General features: G+C 40.6%; 1 protein-coding gene across 1 annotated transcript; it reads right to left on the bottom strand.

Moving 5' to 3' along the window:
- Nucleotides 1–16,632: 16,632 nt before the first annotated feature.
- LOC147630566 (trans-cinnamate 4-monooxygenase-like) lies at nucleotides 16,633–19,240 on the bottom strand. The gene is made up of 3 exons (XM_086810479.1): nucleotides 18,199–19,240; nucleotides 17,598–17,728; nucleotides 16,633–17,509 (listed from the first exon to the last, which is right to left on the bottom strand). Exons 1-3 carry the CDS (start codon nucleotides 19,017–19,019, stop codon nucleotides 16,920–16,922), a joined length of 1,542 nt encoding a protein of 513 aa, XP_086666605.1. The 5' UTR covers nucleotides 19,020–19,240; the 3' UTR covers nucleotides 16,633–16,919.
- Between the last annotated feature and the right edge of the window lie 3,551 nt (nucleotides 19,241–22,791).

The raw sequence follows: 22,791 nt of genomic DNA, 5'->3' as shown, positions 1-22,791 counted from the left end.
TTCTTAAATCTGTATCCCAAGACATCTAGATCATAGGTTTGGATTCCCAAGCAAAATTCCTCGAATTCTATAATCTTGATCCTCATATCAAAATTAAAGGTTTCAACTTAGTTTCAGATTCGGTGGGTGATTTGAGTGAAGAATACTGAACTAGTCACATAGTCTTTTCTTGAAACTGACGAAGGAGTTACCTCTTGGTCATAGTCTGATTCAGGGTTTGAGTCTGGAAGGGAAATATTTCAATTACTACTTTATTGAATTTCATTCATTGAGTATTTTGCTTAATTGAATTCAAAACTAGTCACAAATTCCTATGAGGAATAAATTAATCATTTATCTAAATTTTTGACTTCGATAGTTTTTCTAAATTTTCTCATTATCATCTTAGAGAATATGAAACGGTAAAATTTTCTTTCACAGAGTATTTACTTAATTCATTTACCCATATTCATGGGATTTAAACAAGGATTAAAGAGAACTCTTATTTTGATATGAAAATTCTGTATGCATCTATTTATGCATAAAAATCTATTTTGATGAAAGTAACACTTTTATAATAATAAAAATTCCTTTATGCATAAAAATCAATATTGATGAAAGTAACACTTTTATAAAAAAAATATTCTTTTATGTATCTATTTATGCATAAAAATCCATTTTGATGAAAGTAACGCTTTTATAATTTAAAAAATATTCTTTTTGCATCTATTTATGCATAAAAATCAATATTGATGAAAGTAACCTTTTTATAATAAAGAAATATTTTTTTATGCATCTATTTATGCATAAAAATCAATATTGATGAAAGTAACACTTTTATAATAAAAAAATATTCTTTTATGCATCTATTTATGCATAAAAATCAATATTGATGAAAGTAACACTTTTGTAATAAAAAAAATTAACCAATATGTATCTTTCTATATGCATAGAATTTATATCTAATGAAAATCACCAGCAAGGCATAGCATCAGATTATCATTTCAACAAAACAAAAATTAGAAAACCATTAAAAGAGTAAATTAAAATATAAGATTTCTAACTTACATGAATTCTGGGAGCTTTCCTTTGGCTTGATGGTTTGAGGGATCTACTCTTGTTTGCAACAAGAGTGGGAGGCTGAGAGTAGTACTGTACGTCCATGGTCAGGACGTTTGAGGCATGAGAGTGTGAGCACTGGGAGTAGTGCTGTGGATAAAGGAAAGAAGAAGGTTGAAGAAATTGGAATTACAGGTTATGAGTCGTCCAGTTCAGAGAGTTTGGATAAGGAGCTTGGCATACCTGTTTTACGCACACCTGGTGCTAGGCAGGATAGATATGTGCCACCACATGCTAGAGTGACAGGTGTTCAGAGTGATCCGCATGCATTGCGGAGATCCCAAAGGGTCAGATATCCCATTGTGACAGGTTGACATACCATGATTTTTCTATGCATTATGCATATATGACATCTATGGTGAAGCATGTGGAACCTACATGCTATATAGAAGCTATTGGAAAGCATGTATGGGAGAAAGCAATGGATGTTGAGATGGACGCATTGGTTCATAATGACACATGGGACTTGGTTACACTACCACAGGACAAAAATGTTATTGGTTGTAAATGGGTTTACAAAGTGAAATGCAAGTCTGATGGTTCCATTGAGAGACATAAAGCAAGATTGGTAGCTAAGGGTTATGCACAAACCCTAGGTTTGGACTATGATGAAACATTCAGTCCAGTGGCAAAGCTGGGAACAGTGAGAGCAGTCATTGCTATGGCTGCAGAGCTAATGGTTGTGAAATGCATCAAATGGATGTCAAAAATGCATTTCTAAATGGTGATCTACAAGAGGAAGTGTATATGGCACAGCCAGAAGGGTATGTACACCCAAGATATCCCACTCATGTATGTAGATTGAAAAAGGCATTATATGGTTTGAAGCAAGCACCTCGTGCTTGGAGTGATAAGATGAGCAGATATCTTATCTCTCTTGGATTTCAGGTTTCTACAGCAAATTCTTCACTCTATGTGAAGAAAACAGATCATGGGATTGTTTTACTTGTCATCTATGTGGATGACTTGATTATCACAGGTGATCATGGTACAGATGTGATGCATGTCAAGAAAGCATTGAGTGGGCAATTTGACATGAAAGACCTTGGTGAGTTGAGATACTTTCTTGGAATTGAAGTGATCAAAGACCATACAAGTACATGGCTAGTGCAACGCCAATATGCATTGGATATGTTGGCAAAATATGGCATGACAGGGTGTAAGCCTATGAGTACACCTTTGGAGCAGAATGTGAAGTTGCGGGCTGATTTTGGTGAGGAGTTGGATGATCCATCTATGTACAGAAAGATGGTTGGTAGTCTCATTTATATGACTATCACACGCCCGGATTTGAGTTATGCTGTGGGGCTAGTAAGCCAATTTATGCAGAGCCCCAGAAAACCTCATTTGGATGCAGTGAGACGCATTATGAGATATGCGAAGACCACTGCACATTATGGTCTACCTTATGAGAGTGGTAAACGCTTGGATATACATGGCTACACAGATGCTGATTGGGCAGGTAGCTCATATGACAGGAGGTCTACTAGTGGTTATGCTTTTACACTTGGAAGTGCTGTGGTGAGTTGGAGTAGCAAGAAGCAACCTACAGTTGCTTTATCTAGTACAAAGGCTGAATACAGGGGTGCAGCCATTGCTACTTGTGAGGCAGTATGGTTAAAGAATCTCTTGGCAGATTTGGGTGAGCCTATTGATGGCAAAGTTGTCATTCATTGTGACAACATGAGCAGCATACAGTTGGCAAAGAATCCAGTGTTTCATGCGCGGACGAAACACATAGAGGTCCATTATCATTTTGTCAGAGAGAAGGTGCTGGATGGTACAGTTGATCTACACTATGTGAAGACTGATGAGCAGGTGTATGGCAAACATCTTTACAAAGCCACTTAGCAGAGAGAAGTTTGAGTACTTCCGTACTATGTTGGGAGTACGTGGGATAAGCTTGAGGGGGAGTGTTGAGACCTTTGATATCCCAAGCTCATCTACATCTCCATCTATGGCAGTACATCATGAGCTTGAGAGGGGCTGTTGAGATTCAAGCTCGATGTCAGTGTGAGCCAGCTATGCTATGTGCTGGCATGTTAGGTAGGAACATGTGTGAGACATAAATGACCGCGTCCAACTGGTCATAGTGTGTGGACATTAGCTAGGGTTAGATGTGTGTGGACACAACTCATAGTGTGTTGTGTGTATTATGGATTAGGGCTTTATGCATTGTGTGAGAAGGGAGATGGCTTCCCTCTATGGTTAGGGTTTGCAATATACATTAGGGTTTGCTCCTGTGTGTGTGTCTCCTCTCCCTCTATTGCTTTTTCAACATGTGTGTGTGTGTGTGTGTGTGTGTGTGTGAATGTGAGAGAGAGAGAGAGAGGTATTAACGTCGGTAGAATGCAACACGAGGGCATATACGACCAATGGTGGGACTTGAACTCGGGTATCATGGCCTTTATAAGGGCCCTTGCACTAGCCAATCTGCCCCACTTGTGAAGTGAACCTACACTAGGCACATCTAAGGCGCAAGGCACAGCTACTATCCACAGGACTGTAGCAAATCTAGCTGGCTTGAGCCAAGGCAATGATTAAGCAGCGCTATAGCAAATCCAATGGGCACTCCAGCGACTATATGGCGTATCCCGCCACTGTAATGCAGTGCTCATGGGCAGGTCCGAGCATCTCTAACCAGATATGGTGGAGGTAGGTAAGCGAACCACCAGCGAGGAGGTGCATAGAGAGAAGGCAAAAGGTGTGTGTGTGTGTGTGTGTGTGTGTGTGTGTGTGTGTGTGTGTGTATATGTGTGTGTGTGAGAGAGAGAGAGAGAGAGAGAGAAGGGTAAGCCAAGAGAAGGGAGACAAGGGAAAAAAGCGAAGAAGAAGAATAAGAAGGGGAAAACGGAAGGCCGGGCAAATGGAAAGACAATGACCATGGTCAAAAAATAAGAGGAATAGAAAGAGTCAAAATGGAAAGAAGGAAGACAAGCCCACGGCAAAGTACAAGTAAGATGAACATGAATTGAAAAAAACAAAGAAAAGGGTGTGAAGTGGAGACGAAGAGTGGAAACGAAACCATTTTTTTTTTTGTAGAAGAGAAGAACATGAAGGGAAGCAATAGCTTAGGTACAACCTAGTGCATCAGCAATAGGATAACTCTCAATAAAAAGCAAAGATGAAATTGACAATTGAAGATGACGCTGACAATCACCCAATATCCCATGCAACACATCCCTCCACACTGTCGGCCCCGATCCTCTTTCTTGCAAATAGGTTTGCAATGTCATCTTCTCAATCCTCCTCTTACTTCTTATATGGCTCCCTAGTGAGTGGGTAGAGTAGTTTGCAACTTTGATTATCAAACAATAACTGAGTCATTGGCTTCTAAATGGTACCCATGTCCCCTAAAATTCTCCTCAACTACAGTGCTTCACATGAAGCATATCATGATGCCTTGTTCTCAACCTCTTCAAGAAAGTATCATTGTAGATTTTTTTAACTTATAACTCCAGACCTAAGTGAAAAATAATAAATAAAAAGTGACTTCTTGCTATCATGCCCAATTTGAGTCACAATATCCACCAATCAAGGTCATGCCTAGGTGTTGGTGTCATGTCGCACCCAATTGTAACCCAAGAGTACCTCAGATGTATTTTAACACACTCTATATACAATTTCAAAGCTGATGTTTGGCCATGTACACAAGAAGATCAAATTCCCCACTAACTTCCTATAATCCTTCGTATCCACAAGTGGTGAAGTGTCATCTACATACAACATTGCACACCTCTATAGGGGTGCCAAATTGTAGGCCATACCAAATACCTTAGTGTTTCTCTTGCATACTTCATATGAGAGATGAAGATGTAAATTGGCTCCTATCAACACACCTCACTCCCCAACAAAAATGCATAAGCCCAAGGTCTTTCATTCAAACTTTGAAATCAGCATATCCTTAGTCTAATGGATCCTCCTCATGGTTCCCCATCAATCAAAATGGTCATCAACATAAAGGATTAATCATGTACATGCCTACTTAGATAAAATTTACAAATTTTTATTTGCTTATGGATTGTTAGAAAGACGAATACTCATAAAATATGTGTTATCCACTTGTACCAAGCTTGAGGGGCCTATTTCAACCTGTATGATGCCTTTTGAAGTCATCAAAAATAGTGGGGGTTTCTCACAAAACACCTCCTCCCTTAGATGTTCATTCAGAAAGGCGGACTTCACATCCATCTGCATTACTATCCACTTCTCATGAGTAGCCAAAGCTAGTACCATGCGAATGGTGTTCATTATAACTATGGGGTAGATTGTCTCGTGAAAGTCAAATATTACTATGGGATAGATTGTCTCCTAAAAGTCAACTCCTTGACTTCTTCCCTAAACATGCCTTGTACTTCTCCAAGATTTGTACCTCCAAACCCACTTGGTTCTGATGACCTTGTATATCTTTGAACAATCCACAAGATCCCAAGTGTGGGTTCCTCATGATAGAGTCATACTTATTTTGCATGACTCCCTTTCAATTTGGATCTGCATGTGCTTCCTCTAAACTTGATCGCATATGTTAAAATTATTCAAATGTAAAAATTTCTTAATGTTTTATCGTACTTCGAAGCAATAGTTACTGAAATGTAACTAACTTTTTTTCAACACATAAGAAGTAACACATACAATTATTCAAATGTGAATAACTTCTTTGAACACCACTAGTAGTTGATACATTAATAACTTGAGAATAATCCTAGTATAATATGAAAAAAATAGGGACAACCTTTTACATGCTAAATTATTCCAAGGTGAAAGCGTAGAATTAATTCCCAACTGTACATGCAAATTAAAAAAACAGCATATTGCATAAGGAGCCATTAAATTAATGAAGTGCTTATGTAAGCTATTCATACATTTAATATAAACAGTCTAAAAAATTGAAGTGCTTTGGACGTATACCCATACATTTAAATTTAATTTGGGAAAATACATTGGAGAACCGCCCTTTGAAGCAATAGTTACTAAAATGTAAGTACCTTTTTTTAACACATAAGAAGTAACACATACAATTATTCAAATGTGAATATAAGTAATTTGAACACCACTCATAAATAACTTGAGAATAATCCTAGTATAATATGAAAAAAAAATAGGGACAACCTTTTACATGCTAAATTATTCCAAGGTGAAATCGTAGAATTAATTCCCAAGTGTACATGTAAGTAGTAAAAAAAAATAGCAGATTACATAAGGCGCAAATAAAGTTCTTATGTAATCTATTCATACATTTAATTTAAATGGTCTAAAGAATTGAAGTGCTTTGGACTTATACCCATACATTTAAATTTAATTCACATGGGAGAGCCGTTAGGGTGTCCATTAATGTCGCCCAGTATTTCAAGAGTTGGTGGCGCCTAAAAACGGATCTGGAGATGGTGATGCCTAAAAACGGATCTGTTCGTCCTTCTTCTCAATCGCGCCATCAGCTGGCACACCTTCTCGATCAATGGCTTAATTCCAATCAACATCCCTCTGCTCTTCTGTTCTGGTAACCTGCCTGCCATCAACCCCCTGCATGTCCATGTACTCCATGAGGGAGGGTGGAGTACACTACCCTCCCCCTCAGGTTGATTTTCCCCACATCCAATTTTTCTTCTCTAGCATTGAATGGGCCAGCTGTAGAATCATTTGCCTCTGGACTACAAGAAGTTGTACTCCTTATGCACATTACTAGTCTATTGTTGCTGCCTTTGAAAAGGTATCACCAACCATGGAAGCAATGGGTAGCCCCCATCACCAACAATATATTCATGAATGGAGAGCCCAAGGTAGCTCAATGGGGCACCAGACAAGTACTCCCCACCTTGACATTTCCTGTGGAAGCCGATGTTTCTACCCTTATCGTCATTACTTCAACCATGCCTCCCTATATTGACTTCCAGAAATTTCATATTAGAGTCGAAAATGCCTTGCATTATAATGGAGTAATTACCATTTATGTAGTGCCAATCTTCATTCTATTTGTTTTTTGGCAAATCCATGTGTATGTGTGTGTAGTCAATTGCACCACAACAATTTGAAAGGCCACAAAGTGAACGAAATCCATTCTTCACTTCCAACAACTCTCGATCATGTGAAGGCCATCTCACCGCGTTGTCAGCTTTTTGGAACATGCCTAGAGACACTAGAATGTCCCCTTGTTGTAAATCATCTCGAACATTTTGGAACATGCCTAGAGACACTGGAATGTCCCCTTGTTTTGTAAATCATCTCGAACATTTTGGAACATGCCTAGAGAAACTGGAATGTCCCCTTGTAAATCATCTCGAACACTCAACTAGGCTAGTGAAGAGATCGAGAGGAAGGCGAAACATCTCTGCCAGCGCTCATCATCCATGGACGCATGGTACACAAAATGATTCCACCAATCAATGGTCGAACGTGGTTTGATGTACCAATGCAGACATGGCAAGTCTATCTCGAAGTCATGTAGAGGTCGACAATGAAATGCCGAAGAAGCTTAGACAAGTGGCAAGTATGTGATAACTGATTGTGTGTTGTCTGATCATCTTCTGAATCAATGTGCTCTTCTCCATCCCTGTCAATGTTGGAAACATGGATCCTCCCACTTCCCGGAAGGTCACCCATCCCAATTGTGTTCCTACGCAAGCGTGCTTAACTGAGGTGTTCCACAAATTGGTCTAGCCATCCAGACCCCAAAACCTTAAGGAGTTAGGTGACCTCCGGTAATCCAATTTGTAGAAACCTCAACTTGCCAAGATTCAAACCCAGTCACACCATATGAGCTGGTTCTCTCTAGAAGTGTGGATTGCATCTCCAACAGTCAACATTCATAATTTCCTCCCATAATTTGAAGGTGGTTGCAACTACTATTGGAACAGTTGCATGCAATAGTTGTACTCGATTGCGGGTTTCCATTATTTTAGAAAATGTGGTTCAATATGCAATATGCATGACACCACGGTTCAAGAATAATAGCGGATGCATGTGAGAAACCTGTGGACATGATGAACAGTGGAAGCTTCGTGTGTGCAAGCACTTATAGATTTTTGAGGAGGCTATATAAGTAGGTTGATTGAAGAGGGAGGCTATATAAGTAGGTTGATTGAAGAGGGAGCTGAGTAGTTGCTTCTTCAGCAGACAAGAGACTCCCAGAGAGCAGCCACGCTTCAATAGTACAAGCGCAGGTAGAGCAAGTGTTTCCTTCTGCCATTGTTTTCGTGTTGAATGTTTGGCACTAGTTTTTGGGGGTTTTTTTTTAAGGTTTTATTAGGGTCTTTACACACCGACCCTCACCCTACCTACATGGTTGCGCTAGGCCAATCGGAGTGGGCGCTATGTTGCTTCCCTTTACACACCACCTGTTTGCATGCTCATCTGATTGCCACGCTAGCCTCCACCTCTTGCCCCTGTTTCGCCTCTGCATGGGCAGCCGACCTTGGTTGCCCAATCTTGGGCGCACTAATCTCCAGCCAATGGAACGTGGTTGGTGGACCAGGCTGCCATTCCTTCCTGCCCAGAACGCAGAGAAAAGATGGAAATGTTGCTTGGCATTTGTAGACCGATTTCCAGCACCTTCCTCTTCCCTCGGCACTAGGAGGCATTCTTCCTCGATTCTCTCCATGTAACCTTCATTTTTTAAAGTTTTTCTTTTTGTCTTGCACTTCTCTCTCCTCACGGCATGGAGCCCTACCTCTATCATGTTGCATGCAGTAGATACAAGGTGATTTAATCTGTTCGCATCTTCTGTATTCCGTATGCAAAGGTGTCCTGATTATTGTTAATCATTAACTGCTTTGATTATTGTTAAATAATCACGGCATGCAGCCCTACTTCTATCATGTTGCATGCAGTAGATACCAGGTTACCAGGTGTTTTAATCTGTATGCATCTTCTGTATTTCGTATGCAAAGGTGTCTTGATTATTGTTAATCACGGCATGTAGCCCTACCTCTATCATTAACTACTTTGATTATTGTTAATCACGACATGCAGCCCTACCTCTATCATGCTGCATGTAGTAGATATACCAAGTGATTTAATGTGTACGCATCTTATGTATTCTGTATGCAAAGGTATCTTGATTATTGTTAATCATCATATTAATTGCTTTGATTATTGTTAATCACGACATGGATCCCTATCTCTATCATGCTACATGCAGTAGATACCAGGTGTTTTAATATGTACGCATCTTCTTTGATTATTGTTAATCATCATTAAGTGCTTTGATTAGCATCTAATAGCTCCCTTTATTTTGACGTTCTAGTAATCCCCCAATGAATTCCCAGAACTCACAAGACAGTGAGTAAACGCCCTTATACTCCCAATATTCTCAGGCATCCTACTTTCCTAACATGCATGTGCCATCACTCCAACTCCTAGGTTAACACTGCCTACATCCTCATCCTCATCCTCAGCATTTGCATGTCCCCCACTTGTTCCAAGGACTTTTCATTTGTCCACTTTCGGTGGTTCACCGTTTGCGTTTACGCCATACCAACGGCCCAACCCAATCGGCTACCAGTCTGTGCATCAAAGTCTGCAACCCTCACAAGCAGAGACGGAGATCCTATCTTTGCCTCCGGAAGGGAGAAGTGATGTGGATGGGGTTTCTGCTCCAAAAAAGGTCAAAAAGCTTCCAGTAAAACATAGAGTCCAACAATCAGATGATGTAGAGGTACAGAAGGTTGAAGTTTTCAACAAAGCCCCCATGACCAAGAGAGGTAGAAAAGCCTCAACACCAAAAACCAACATAGATGAACAAACACGGAAGAGGGAGGTTTGGAAGGATGCATGGGTTGTTCAACTCATTCACATCCGAGACTCAATGCACGATGAGTAAACTCCAAAAAAGCAAGGGGTTGGTCTGTGGTCTATAAACTTGCCACTCAACTTACAAGGCTATTCCCAACGTGTGACAAAGACTTTGAAAGTTGCAGAAAGAGATGGGGTTGTGTATATGCAAACTACAAGAAGGACAAGGCCCATAATTCCATCTCTGAAAATGATCATAAGAAGGTAACATGTCAATGGTTCGATATCATTGATGAGTACATGCACAATCGGGCAAACGTGGTTAGCTACACCCATGCTTCGTTGTGGGTGGGAACACCGATGGCCCAATTGGGGAAGTAGACGAAGGAGACGGTACACAATTTTCTATCAAAACAGAAGCACCAAAGAGCAATGTCCCCAATCTACGACCACGAAAAGATTGGAAGATTGAGGATTCCCTTGTCGACATGGCCAACATGGCCAAAGCCATGGCACATCAACACAAGGACTGCGGATTGCAAGGTAGCAGAAGCCCAAAAGTTGCAAATGCTTGGCCAGCTTACTTCAACTGTGACTAGCCTTTTGGATGTAATGAAAAGTTTTAAAACGGAGTGATTTCACTTTGTTATCACTAAATTATGGTGTTTTAACATGTTTACTCTAATTGAAATCAATCATCATGTAATGAAACACTTCAATTTTTTAGCTTATTTCAAGTTTTAACATGTAAATACACTAATGTTATGTAATCATAGGAATTTAGCAATTCTTCCATGTATTGTAGGGGATGGAAGACGAGTTAATTCTCGTAGTTTGTCTCATTGCAATCATCATATCTTTGATTACAATGATTGAGATGATGGATTCATATTATGATGAGGACGATTTATGCATGCAACATGTATCCATACTGAGTCAGTGCATGGCTCGAGTTTTGCCTGCACAGCAGGCACGGCAAGCTCGGATTGCTAGAAGGAGACATGAGCGGCGGTCATGTTGGGCTTATCCTAGACCCCAAACTTTTATGGGGCTTGGTTTTCTTGGAAGCTACCATTAGTGAAAATGTGCTCATTTTGGGCCCTCTAAGAAATGCCAAGTCATCATTCTATTATGAAAAGAGGGATCGTGGATAACTCTATACATAGTACCTCAAAACTATATCATGTAACATATCATTGGAAAGATCTTGATGAGAGGATTCTAACGCACCAACCTCCGATAAATTTTGAGTTTTTATTCTTAAGTTATGGCCTCCCCACCAAAAAGTAACCTCAAAAGTAACCTCAAAAGTTCCGTAATGGAAGCCTCACCCTCACTGGTCCTTATGGAATATTCCCTAGAATCTCAAAGAGCTTAAAAGGCCCAAAAGTGAGTCCAAAGTTTCCCTAATGTCAGTTAGAATGTTCAAGAGTAGGCTTCGTAAGCAAGGAAACATTTCACTTCTTGACTGCACGGTTGCTCCTCGCTTGCAACGATCTAACACTAACTATCGAAAGGCAATTAGTGTGGAGAAGCGTGTATGTGTGGCTTTGCACCGTCTAGCTACTGGATCAAACTTACAAGTAATAGCAGATTTGTATGGGGTTTCCACGTCTTCATGCCAGAAGATCATTATGGAGTTCTGTGATGCAATCTCCACATCAGGTCTTCATGACCTGTACATTAAATGGCCGCCTTCAAATAGGATGTGTATCATGGCTGAAGGATTTCAGGCAATACATGGCATTCCGTTTATCATTGGTGCAGTGGATGGTAGCCGTGTTCTAATTATTACCCTTCATGTGCACCATGAGGACTACTTTAATCGGAAGGGGTTTCATTCTATAATTTTGTAGATGACCGTTGCTTCTAACTGCTTGGTTCGGGATTATAACATTGGTTGGGCAGGTTCTATGCATGATTGGAATGTATTCCAAAGAAGTGATCTAGGACAGAGGTGTGAATCAAACAGCTTAGGCAATTATTGTTTACTTGGTGATTGTGCTTACCCTGCAAGGTTTTGGATGCTTCCTCCATTTAAAGGAAGCAAAGATGGATTATTCCCTGAGCGATACTTTTGGAACTACATTTAATCTAGTTCACGGATGCCTATGGAGCGGGCTTTTGGAATGCTAAAAAGCTCGCTTTCGTATTTTATTGAAGAGATGTAACATGTTATTGCAGAGTGTACCGAAGATGGTTAGCACTTGTTTGGTCCTTCATAACATTTGCGTTGTGCATGGAGATTCATTTGATGAGGGTTAGGTTCGAGAGGCACAAGCGGAGGTGGAGAAAGAAAACAATGATGCATTGTCTTTGGATCCAATCATTCAAAACGGGTTGTAAGTGGGTCTTGCTGAGGTTACAGCTTTGTTGCAGACCAAGACCTCAACGGTTGTGCAGAGGGCACAATCATCAAAAACAGCACCGCCTGATTCATCGCAGGTTGGCAGTGCACAAAGGAGAGACGATCTTGCTGAGTTATGTTCAATGAGAGAGAGAGAGAGGATGATCATGACTCGGGTGATGAGAGTGACAATAGTGAGTAGGAGATGAAATAGTGCTTGGATGTTATGACTTTGGACACAATGTTGGTATTTTGTTTATCTCTAAGACATCATATTTTGTAGGCTTTATAAAATATCTCCCAAACATTAGACGGATTATTTTATTAGGATGTTTATTTGGTTTTAAATCCCATAAGCTTACTGATTCTCATTCTTTTTTGTAGATGGGAGGAGGGGAGGGGGTAAGATAAATCTAGTTCATCCCCTCCCCTCGAAGAGAGCAGGGTGTAGCCACAATAACTGTGGTTCATCCCCTCCCCTCCTCTCAAAGAGAGCAGGGTGTAGCCACAATAACTGTGGTGATGGGGTTCAAGTCCACAACTCTCTATTTGTGTGGATGGAAATTCCTTTTGCAGGGTATTGATGAGGTTTGGGAGCATCTTGTAAGTTACGGGGTAAAACATGTAAGTATGTGGGTGAATTCAAATGGGGGGTCAATCATGGTTTCGGATATTATCATTTCCGGTAAGTGATCATTGATTATCGATTCATTCTTCCATAGTATAGTAAGACACTAGGAGCACTTACACTTGCACTTGTATTTACAATCATTTATCATGCAGATCAAAAAATAGCAGGAGCATGATACTCAAATTATTATTGAACACCGCAAACTCTCCCTACAAATTTGGGGGCAACGTGGATTTTGAAAGAAAGCTGTGGTTATAGTGTAATTTCTACAAAATTTGTGCCCGTGTTTAGTGAGTTACATCTTCGCCTAATTTCAAGCTTTGTAATGTACTTGGGCATTGTGTTGTATTTTGCAAAATGCAAAGAAAACAAAACAACGTGCAAAAGATGGTGGATGTAAACTACATATGTAAAGCTTTTATAGCTTTATTAATATGATTAAGACTTAATTAATAAACATAAGACAAATGCTGCAGGAAAGACTGAGTTGTTTGCATTGAGACAAGGGCCTTTCTTAAATAGAGGCCGAAAGGGTACAAGTGAAGAGACACATCCCTGGGAAGGGATGTGGCTCTTGAATCAACGGTTATGTCCTTTGGACTTAGGGGTGTGTCTTTTAATGAATAGACATGTCCTTTGATAGTGACCCATGTGTAAGGGTGTGACCCTTCACAGGTGTCCTTTCAGTTAATAAGAGATTAAGGAGTAATTAAGGAGAGATTAAGAGAGTTAGTCACAATCGTGGCATTCCCTCCCATTTAAAATAAAACCCAGGAGTAGTTGTAGAATCTCCGAGAGAAGGGAAATGTATTTCTATAGTGCTTCTGCATCCAAAGCTCTAACTGTTAAGTCCCATGTCATGGCACTATTATTGACCGTGACAATCTTGCATATGCCAAACTGAATATTGGCATCATCTGAAATTTGTCTCATCTTTGTCGATAGTATGAATATCACATCTGCAACTCGATTAGTGCTTTTGTCAAAGTCATTTGTGACTTCAAGCTTTGTCCAAGAAAAGATTGAATCTTTATCTGCTTCAAGTGAAACTATTGGTAAATTATCTGATTATGTCGCTAGGCTTTTCTGCTGAGAGGCGACAACCACATATTGGATGTCCGAAAGGGATTCCACTGATTTTTCTGGAACACAAAAGTCTTCAAGTGTTGTCGTAGGTTGAGAAAAGAAATATCTTCCATATGGTTTTCTTTGCTTAGAAAGTTGTTCTCGGGACAAGTTATGTCCCAAGATTCATTTGCAGCGACTGAAGTCATGCTGCAAGAGTCTGCGTCTGATTTATCCTTTGCACCACTGAAGGTAAGGACTGGAGTCTTCATTTTTGAAGAAGAATCATCATTCACCACGGAGAAAGGTATCTGGTCAGAGACAAAGACTCCGTTTTGCACGGGCGGTGACGAGGCTATCGCTTCTCCCTGGGTCACGGCAAGAAAAGGAGTTGTGGACATTGTATTTGTCACACATGTACCAGAATCTTCTGAATCTTCAGCTTTCTCAGCAGGTATTAAGGCTTCCAATGTGGAAGGGGGAGGTTGAGGTTGTTTGCGCCTCTTAGACCTCTCAAGGATCCTCTTACACAACATGAGAATGAGTAAGTCTTCAACACTGCCACCAAGAGCTTGCAAGGACTTGAATGTAGGGCATTGCTCGCGAGGGGAAACTTGTCCAACGTCACGGCATTCACGACCAAGTACTCGACTAGGGTCAGACACACGTGCCACTAAGTAAGCCCATCTTGATATGGTTGATTTCTTTCCAAGATGTGATTCTTTGGAAGCTTCATGTTGCTGCTTCTGTTGGCTAATGATTCCAATAAGAAGTTGGCTACTTAGAACCGTAACATTTCCAAGAATATCCATGCTAAGGCTTGTGTTGCTCGCACGAAGATACTTTGTGTCTAGTTGTCACTAAAGAACCATGCTTAGGGTAAGAGAATTTTTGTTGAGAAACATGTTGAAGCTCATCGATACGAGCTTTTGGTTGTTGATGGAACATGGCTTGAAACTGCTGGAATGCAGCTTGTTGCTGTGCATTTTGCTGTTCCAAGGATTTGTTTACAGCCATCAATATGGAGGCCATCTCTTGATCATAACATTGTTCACCGCATCTACCCGGCACTCAGATAATCTTGGGGCAAATGTGATGCCTGTGGTGCAAGAATTGGAACTGGTGCAGGAACTGGAACTGGTGCGGGAACTAGTTCGGGCACCAGAGCAGGTTTTGGGACAGGTACTGCCTCTGGAACAGGTTCGGGCTCTGGGGTCGGAGAATCGAGAATAACGATCACCTTTGGCTCTCAGACAGGGATGAATCCGGGGGGATGACAATAATCTCCTGTGATGAAGGGAGAGGATTCGTCGGCAATTCGTCTTTGGGAACCTCGTCTACATACGAGAGGTACGGAACGGGCACATCGAAAACTTCGTCTGCCATTGCGCGCGCAAGATGGTGCTTGCAGATGGGCCAACGTTGGAGGAGAGAGAGCGAACTTGGGAAGTGGCTGGCAGAATTCGCAGATGAAGCCACACGCCGCCGTTGGCAATTTTTTTAATAATTTTATTTAAGTTATCTCACCAAGGGTGCCACACTTAATAAATTTGGGGGGGCGAGGCCAAATTTGGACTGGCCAGCCACTTTGTTTAAGTGGCTTGGGCTTAGTTTTTTTTATATAATTTACGTTGGCAATCTAGCTACGTAATAACCCAGCCAAGAGTTACTCAACATCGCTAGAGGCAGCCAGCGCAAATGTTTTCCAACAACCAGCGCTAGGGAAAAGGCACAACCCATCTACATGTCTCTTGGGGAAGGAGTGCTGCCAAGGTGAAGGGATACTTGCCGGGCTGATTTGATGACCGTTCGCGTGAAGGGATGCGAACCCATGCACGAAAGGGCACAACCCGATAAAGAGGCACACGACGGGCTACCAACAAGAAATCTCTGCACACTCACCGGGTACGCCACACACACATCTGTGCATCTGTCTTCTATATGCGAATTGAGAAAGAAGGTTTAGGTTACCTCATACTCATCGATGTGTATGTACCATCTTTCTTCTGCTTCCATGCAACTCCGGAAGAGGTTAAGAGTGTAGCGGGAAGGGTGAGAGGCTCACAACCATCCGGTCCTGAGAAAAAATTTTGCTCTGATATCACTGTGAAGCTTTTAACATGATTAAGACTTAATTAATAAACATAAGACAAATGCTGCAAGAAAGACTGAGTTGTTTGCATTGAGACAGGGGCCTTTCTTAAATAGAGGCCGAAAGGGTATAAGTGAAGAGACACATCCCTAGGAAGGGATGTGGCTCTTGAATCAACGGTTATGTCCTTTGGACTTAGGGATGTGTCTTGTGTCTTTTAATGAATAGACATTTCCTTTGATAGTGACCCATGTGTAAGGGTGTGACCCTTCACAAGTGTCTTTTCAGGTAATAAGAGATTAAAGAGTAATTAACGAGAGATTAAGAGTTAGCACAATCGTGACAACAAAAGTCAATGCTTTCATCCACCAATTGGCTTTGCCAAGACTCTTTTTGATGTGAAGAGGGTAATGTGCACAACCTTGCACAAAGACTCTCAATGGTTGAAAAGAATATTGTTGTACCTGCCAAACACTATATACTGAAAGTTGCTTGCTTCCTAAAGGTTTTTGAATTTTCTAACACACTCATCTTCAAGATCTTTTCATTTAAATATCAAAAATTTTACTCCACATGAAACAATAGTGGTAATGTTTAGGAGGAGTTCAAAGGTATAACCAACATGTAAGGGATGGTTTCTAAATAGATTGATCCACATAGAAGCTTGCATATCTATCTAAATAGATTGATCCACATAGAAGCTTCCATATCTAATGCATACAAATGGTCCATAAATGACGAGCAGCATGACAAATTTATGAACAACTTATTTGAGAGCACTAAAAAGAAGATAAAACCCATCTACAGGAAGCACAGCAGACCCGATGGTTCGTATATACGTAAAAAGTGACGACTCCAGCAGCTGGCAAATTTATGAAGAACTAAAAAGAAGATAAAACCAGCACAAAACCGAGTTTTGTCTAGATACCTGGCAGCAATATGCAATAAATAACACTACTCTAGAGAGCTTTGCATACGACAGTGGAGTGGGTAGCAATGTGCAAGCTGAATTGCCCTCCCTTTCCAGTAATATCCACCTTCCTTTGGCCAGGTGGAGGGAGAAGCTCAAATGATTGCACAAGGCGGCCCAGCACAAGCGACAGAATAGGGATGGCCAAGATGATGCCCGGGCAGCTTCTCCTCCCGACTCCAAATGGCAAGAACCTGAAGTCATTGCCACTAGCATCAATTTTCTCGGGCCCAAGAAACCTTTCCGGATGGAACTCCTCTGGCTTGTCCCACCATTCTGGATTGTTGGCCAGATACCATGCATTCACCAAGATCTTGCTCTCTGCTGGTATGTCATAGCCCCCTAGCTTGGCCTGATTCAAGTTCATATGTGGCACCAGTAAAGGAATGGCCATGTGCAAGCGCATTGTCTCCTTTACCACTGCATGCAGGTATGGCAGCTTTGGAATATCTGGCTCTGTTATGGGGACACCATGGCCTAGCACTGTGTTCAACTCATCGCGGACCTTCTTCTGAATATTGGGGTTGTTCACGAGCTCTGCAAGCCCCCACTCTACCGACCATAAAGTAGTCTCAATGGCTGCATAAACACACATAACCTTGTCAGAAGAATATACATAACACCTTACTGGTATCGATCGACAATCTGTAAAGCTTTGCAAAGGTACCTGCCACATTGATGTTTTCAACAATGTACAGAACATTGTCTTCATTTATTTCACCATTCTTCTGCGCATCAAGGATGTGGTCAATGGCACACTTCTCATCATTCGATGGAGGCTTCACGCTAGTCAACTTCCTACTTGAAATAAAAAAAGAGAAAGTATAAGAGACCAGATCAGTTGGGAGGCAGTAACAGTCTTGAGAAACCAAAAGGCAACTATAACTGGGTTTATATAAAATGCTGGGCAACATCCTAAAACCAATTAGGATCACGAGAAAGCAACATCATGGTCATGTAGTAGACTTTTGACTAGTTACGTGAGTGAGGTCAAATCATGACCCTATGCTGGCACCACAAGACACTGCTAGCATCACAAGACAGGATCTTAGGATGAAGCTTCACTATGCTGAGATCACAGAACAGAGCTCTTGGAAATACTGTACTACCATCATGGAATCATGTATGTATGTAGGTATGCATGTATGTATATATGTATATATGTATATATATGTATGTATGAATTTCAAGGAAAACACGGATATGTATGCATGTATGTAAGTATGTATGTGTGTATGTATGAATCTCTAAGAAAACACAGTACTTACTTTCGCTCGTCGAGAAAGTAATCCTTGAAGAGGCGTAGACGTTCATCTTTGACCTTCTTGCAGAGCTGGAGGTAGCCTTTGAGGAAGGGGCGGAGGATGGGGATGAAGTCACCATAGTTGTAATCGAAGCTCTGTGCAAGCCTACTCCTCTCACCATTCAGCCTCTTGAGCTCAACGAAGAGGGGATCGTCTTCCTTCTCGAACCTGCGGTTGAACATCATCCGGTACATGTTATTGTACATGAGCATCTGAAGCCGCCTTCTGATAACAACGCCGGTGGTGGAGGCCTCGGGGTTGGCCTTGAGGTCGGCGATGGTGTAGTTGATCTCTTCCTCCCAATGGACCCTGGATTGCTGGACCACCTTGTTGGTGAAGAAGGGCACGGTCATGATGCGCCTCATCTTCCTCCAGTGGTCGCCATAGACTGTGAACACCATGTCCTGGCCTTTGCCTGTGAAAATGTCAAAGACAACATTGCGGGTCCGCGAGCCGAACTCCACTCCCTGCGTGTGAAGCACCTCCTTGGCCAGCTCCGGAGACGAAATCACCACCAGATTGCGTTGCCCCATTCTGAGCATGAAGATCTCTCCATACTTCCGGGCCATCTCTGAGAGGTTCATATGGTTCAGATCGTCGCCGACTTGAAGCCAGTTGCCGAAGATCGGCACAGCAAGCGGCCCCGGGGGTAGACGAAGCTTCGGTTTCATGAAATGGAGAATGGCAAGCGAGGCAAGGATAACCAGAAGCACAGAAAAGAGAGTTGCTTCGAGGGAAGCGGGGATGGGGAAGGGCAAGGAGGCCATTGCCACTGCCATGGCCATGGGGAACGAAGCAAGGGAGTGCGGTAGGATGAGGGGAAGGGGGGTTAGGGTTGGGCGAGATAAATTGGATTAGAATTTAGCAGGGGAGGATTGAGAGAAGCATTAAAAACAAGAAGGCTGCACAGAAACAGTCAGAGAGAGAGAGAGAGAGAGAGAGAGAGAGAGAGAGATGGATCGGAGATTCGGAGAGAGCACAGGAATATGGAATTGACAGAGGTGGAGCTTGGCCTTAACGAACCCATCATGGTTGGTTGCTTTATAAAGCGTTTTTGTCGTGCAAGCGCTGACCGAGTCTCGTGTGACCATTTCCACGAGTTTCGCCTGCCTCCCACGATGGGCCCATGTGCGCCTTACAAAGTCAAGGCTTCCCCGCATCATGCCTATCATGTCCGTTGATTAAGGTTTTGCTTTCGAGGGTTTCTTTTGGATCGAGGTTTTGGTTTCGAGGGTTTCTTTTTGATCGTAAAATCTTTAAATAATTCTAAGATTCTTTAAGTTCCATTTTTTTACTATTTAGAATTCCTTGTTTATGTAAAATTTTGAGGGTTTCTTTCGAGGGTTTCTTTCGAGGGTTTGGTTTCGAGGGTTTCTTTCAAGGGTTTCTTTTTTATCGTAAAATCTTTAAATAATTCTAAGATTCTTTAAGTTCCATTTTTTTACTATTTAGAATTCCTTGTTTATGTAAAATTTTGAATGAGGTGGAGAAAGAGTAGTAATTGGTAATCTGGTCTTGATTGTATGCCCGCTTTTGAACAGTTATTACAGGTAATATAAATAATTATTATTGATCTCAAAAAAAAATTCCTTGTTTTATTTACCAACAAATCCAAATCGAATCTCTCAAGCTAGAAGGTGGGAGGCAAGTGGCATGCCTGCCATCAGCCTCTCTCTCTCTCTCTCTCTCTCTCTCTCTCTCTCTCTCTCTCTCTCTCTCTCTCTCTCACACACACACACACACGCACACATCTGCTACAAGGGGTTTATGTGCAAACGTGTTAGGGAACTCAAGTTAGGGTGCCTCTCTCTCTCTCTCTCTCTCTCTCTCTCGTTCCTCTTCGTTGCAACAATGAGGGGTGGACGTGTAGACATGTAGGGGGATGCGATGGCGAGGAGGCTTTGCAAAAGGGTGCAGCAGGGCTGCATCCATCCACAGTGAGTAGCCTTGGTGAGTCGGAGGTTTAGAAACACCATGTGTAAAGTAAGGTGGAGCTAAGGTTGGAGCTTGGTTTCCATTAATTAATGCTTGTTTTCCAGGCACTAATGAATGCGTATTCATTTTTTGAGTGAATATGCAACATAGACTATTATATTTATCTCTATTGCATATCTAGCTATATAACATTAAAAATATGTCTACAACAATAAGTAGGCCACTATCAACAGCAGTTGAAAACATGGGTGCCCAAGCCTCACACGTGGTTAAGAGCGTCATGCTAGGCAGGACCTTCCCGAAACTGTTGGCTTTCCGTATTCCGGGAAAACCATTGGGATTCCAAAATTTTTTAGACAAAGGTTATTTTAAATTTCTAGAAAATGTGGGGTTGGTGTTTGACATGTGGTGTGCCGTGACCATTCAAATTCTTTTAAAAATATATTTTTTGACCTAGAAAATTAGAAAATCCATTAAAATTGTAAATTTTCATTGGATTTGAGAATTGTCAGGCGGAATTGGAAATTCATGAACGATGGGATTCTAAAAAGAAATTAGGAATTTTCTAGAAAAAAAAATTAGAAATCCTAAAAATTGGTATTTTTAAAATATCAATGGTATTTTGGCAAATCTAATTGCTAAAAATTTTCTGGAAAAATATAGGTTTTGAATGCCATAAGATAGGTTTGGTGGAATTCAAAATTATCGTATTTTGAGGCCCTATAAAATTAGGAAAAATTATGAAAAAATCATAATAATTCTTTTTCTCAAGAATTTAATATTTTCGAGGGTTATTTAATGTGAAGTACGTTTTCTCGTGCTGTTGACATTAGATAGATGTGGGTTATTTGCATATTATTAATATGATTAAACTTCGTATTAGTAGATATTTCTGTTTGGATTAATTCTAAACAATGTTTGCATGATTTTTTACCATTGTTTAGCCATTCTTTTTGGACATGTTCCATGATGATTTATTTTACACTTTTTTAAATGTGGTCTATGCTTAATTTCTTAAGCCTAAGATAAATTCTATCATGGGTCAGTTGATCAGTTTGTTTTGGTGGATTTTATTAGATGTTTTCCAAGTTTTATATGGACTCATCAGGTTCTGTCTAGATCACTTGTGTCTATGGGATTTTTATTGAGTGCTACTACACACATGTGTTTCACTTGCTTACTTTGAGTTTTGCTTGAACAACAACATGTTCATATACTCCAGATTGATGAGTTGGCCACACCAATTTTAATGCTTCTTTTGGCATGATTAATGTCCATTAGATGGTATGCATTGATTTTTATGATCAACTATGGTTTTTATGGATTTGAGGAGCTTCTATGCTTTTATCCATGGTTTTATAAGGTTCTTTTGATCTTTTGGATAATATCATGTGCTTTGAAGGTAGCATTTGCCTTCATTTTTTACAAGTAATTTTGGAGTATATTTCTTGTACTCATGTACATATTCCAACTCGGATACCTAGTTGTTTATGTATCTAGGTGAGTTATTTTTCTACCCTAACTTTATTGTGTTTATTGGGTAGTTATCATTAGAAAGGTGCCAATACTTCAAAATTCTTTTCTAATGATGTACTCGGAAAGAGTTATTCCTTGATGTGGTCTCAGGAATATAGAGACAAGTTTTAGTATGTGAAAGTTTGGGATAAGGCCATTTTATTCCTTTTATACACGATTTTATTCATATTTCCTAGATGGCATACTAGGGAGTTTCAAATTGTTAAGGTATGTATGGGTGGTATCATGGTGGTATGGGATGCTAGCGATCCCTCACATATATTATCTTATGAAATAATTTGGGCTCAAGATTGTTGCTTTGCTTACATCACTTAGCATGTTGGCCTCAACATTCAAAGACAATCTCATTTTCTAAATTCATTTAAAGTTATTGTGTGGGCATTCTCTAGATAAACTTCTTTTATCTATAGCCTACATGTTTTGATGAGTGTAATCTCGTCGGTATTTTCATTTGTTGAAATATCTTTCTTTAGAGTTCAATGAGTTTATTTTGTTGTGTTCGGATTAAGAAAATTTAGATTTTTCCTTTGTTGGCATTTCTTTCTCTAGTTTTGTACTTTAGGTGATTTATACAGTCAACCTGATGGTTTACGAATGGACATATGTGACTCATCGAGACGTTGATGACTCTCTATGTTGATATGGGTAACTCAGGACACCGATAATTCCCTGAGCAAATGTAGGTACATCGGGCCGCTGATGGATACCTGGTTCCTACTGTTATAATGCCATGTTTTCCTACTTTATTCAGAATGGTTTACAACAACGAGAAAATTACTTTGAGTATGAATTCCTTTGATCATCCGCAGTCTGATAAGCAAACAGAGCGTATGAATCATATTGTAGAGTATATGCTTTGTGCATATATTTCTGGAAAACCATCAAATTGGGAAAAATATATTCCAATGATGGAATTTGCCTATAGAAGTTTTTAAATATATGCAGATTTTTCTTGGCATGTCGGGGTTCTACCAACAGTATGTGAAGGACTATGCGAAGAAGCCCAACAGAAGAGCTTTGATAAGCTCAAGGTGACCGTAGAGCAGCTGCACCTATTTTGACTATTGTCGATCCAAATGAGCCATT

The sequence above is a fragment of the Cibotium barometz genome, chromosome 16 (assembly GCF_041138505.1).
Source record: "Cibotium barometz isolate CiBa-2024 chromosome 16, ASM4113850v1, whole genome shotgun sequence".
Classification (NCBI taxonomy): Eukaryota; Viridiplantae; Streptophyta; class Polypodiopsida; order Cyatheales; family Cibotiaceae; genus Cibotium; species Cibotium barometz.
This window is presented reverse-complemented; position numbering and strand designations above follow the sequence as displayed.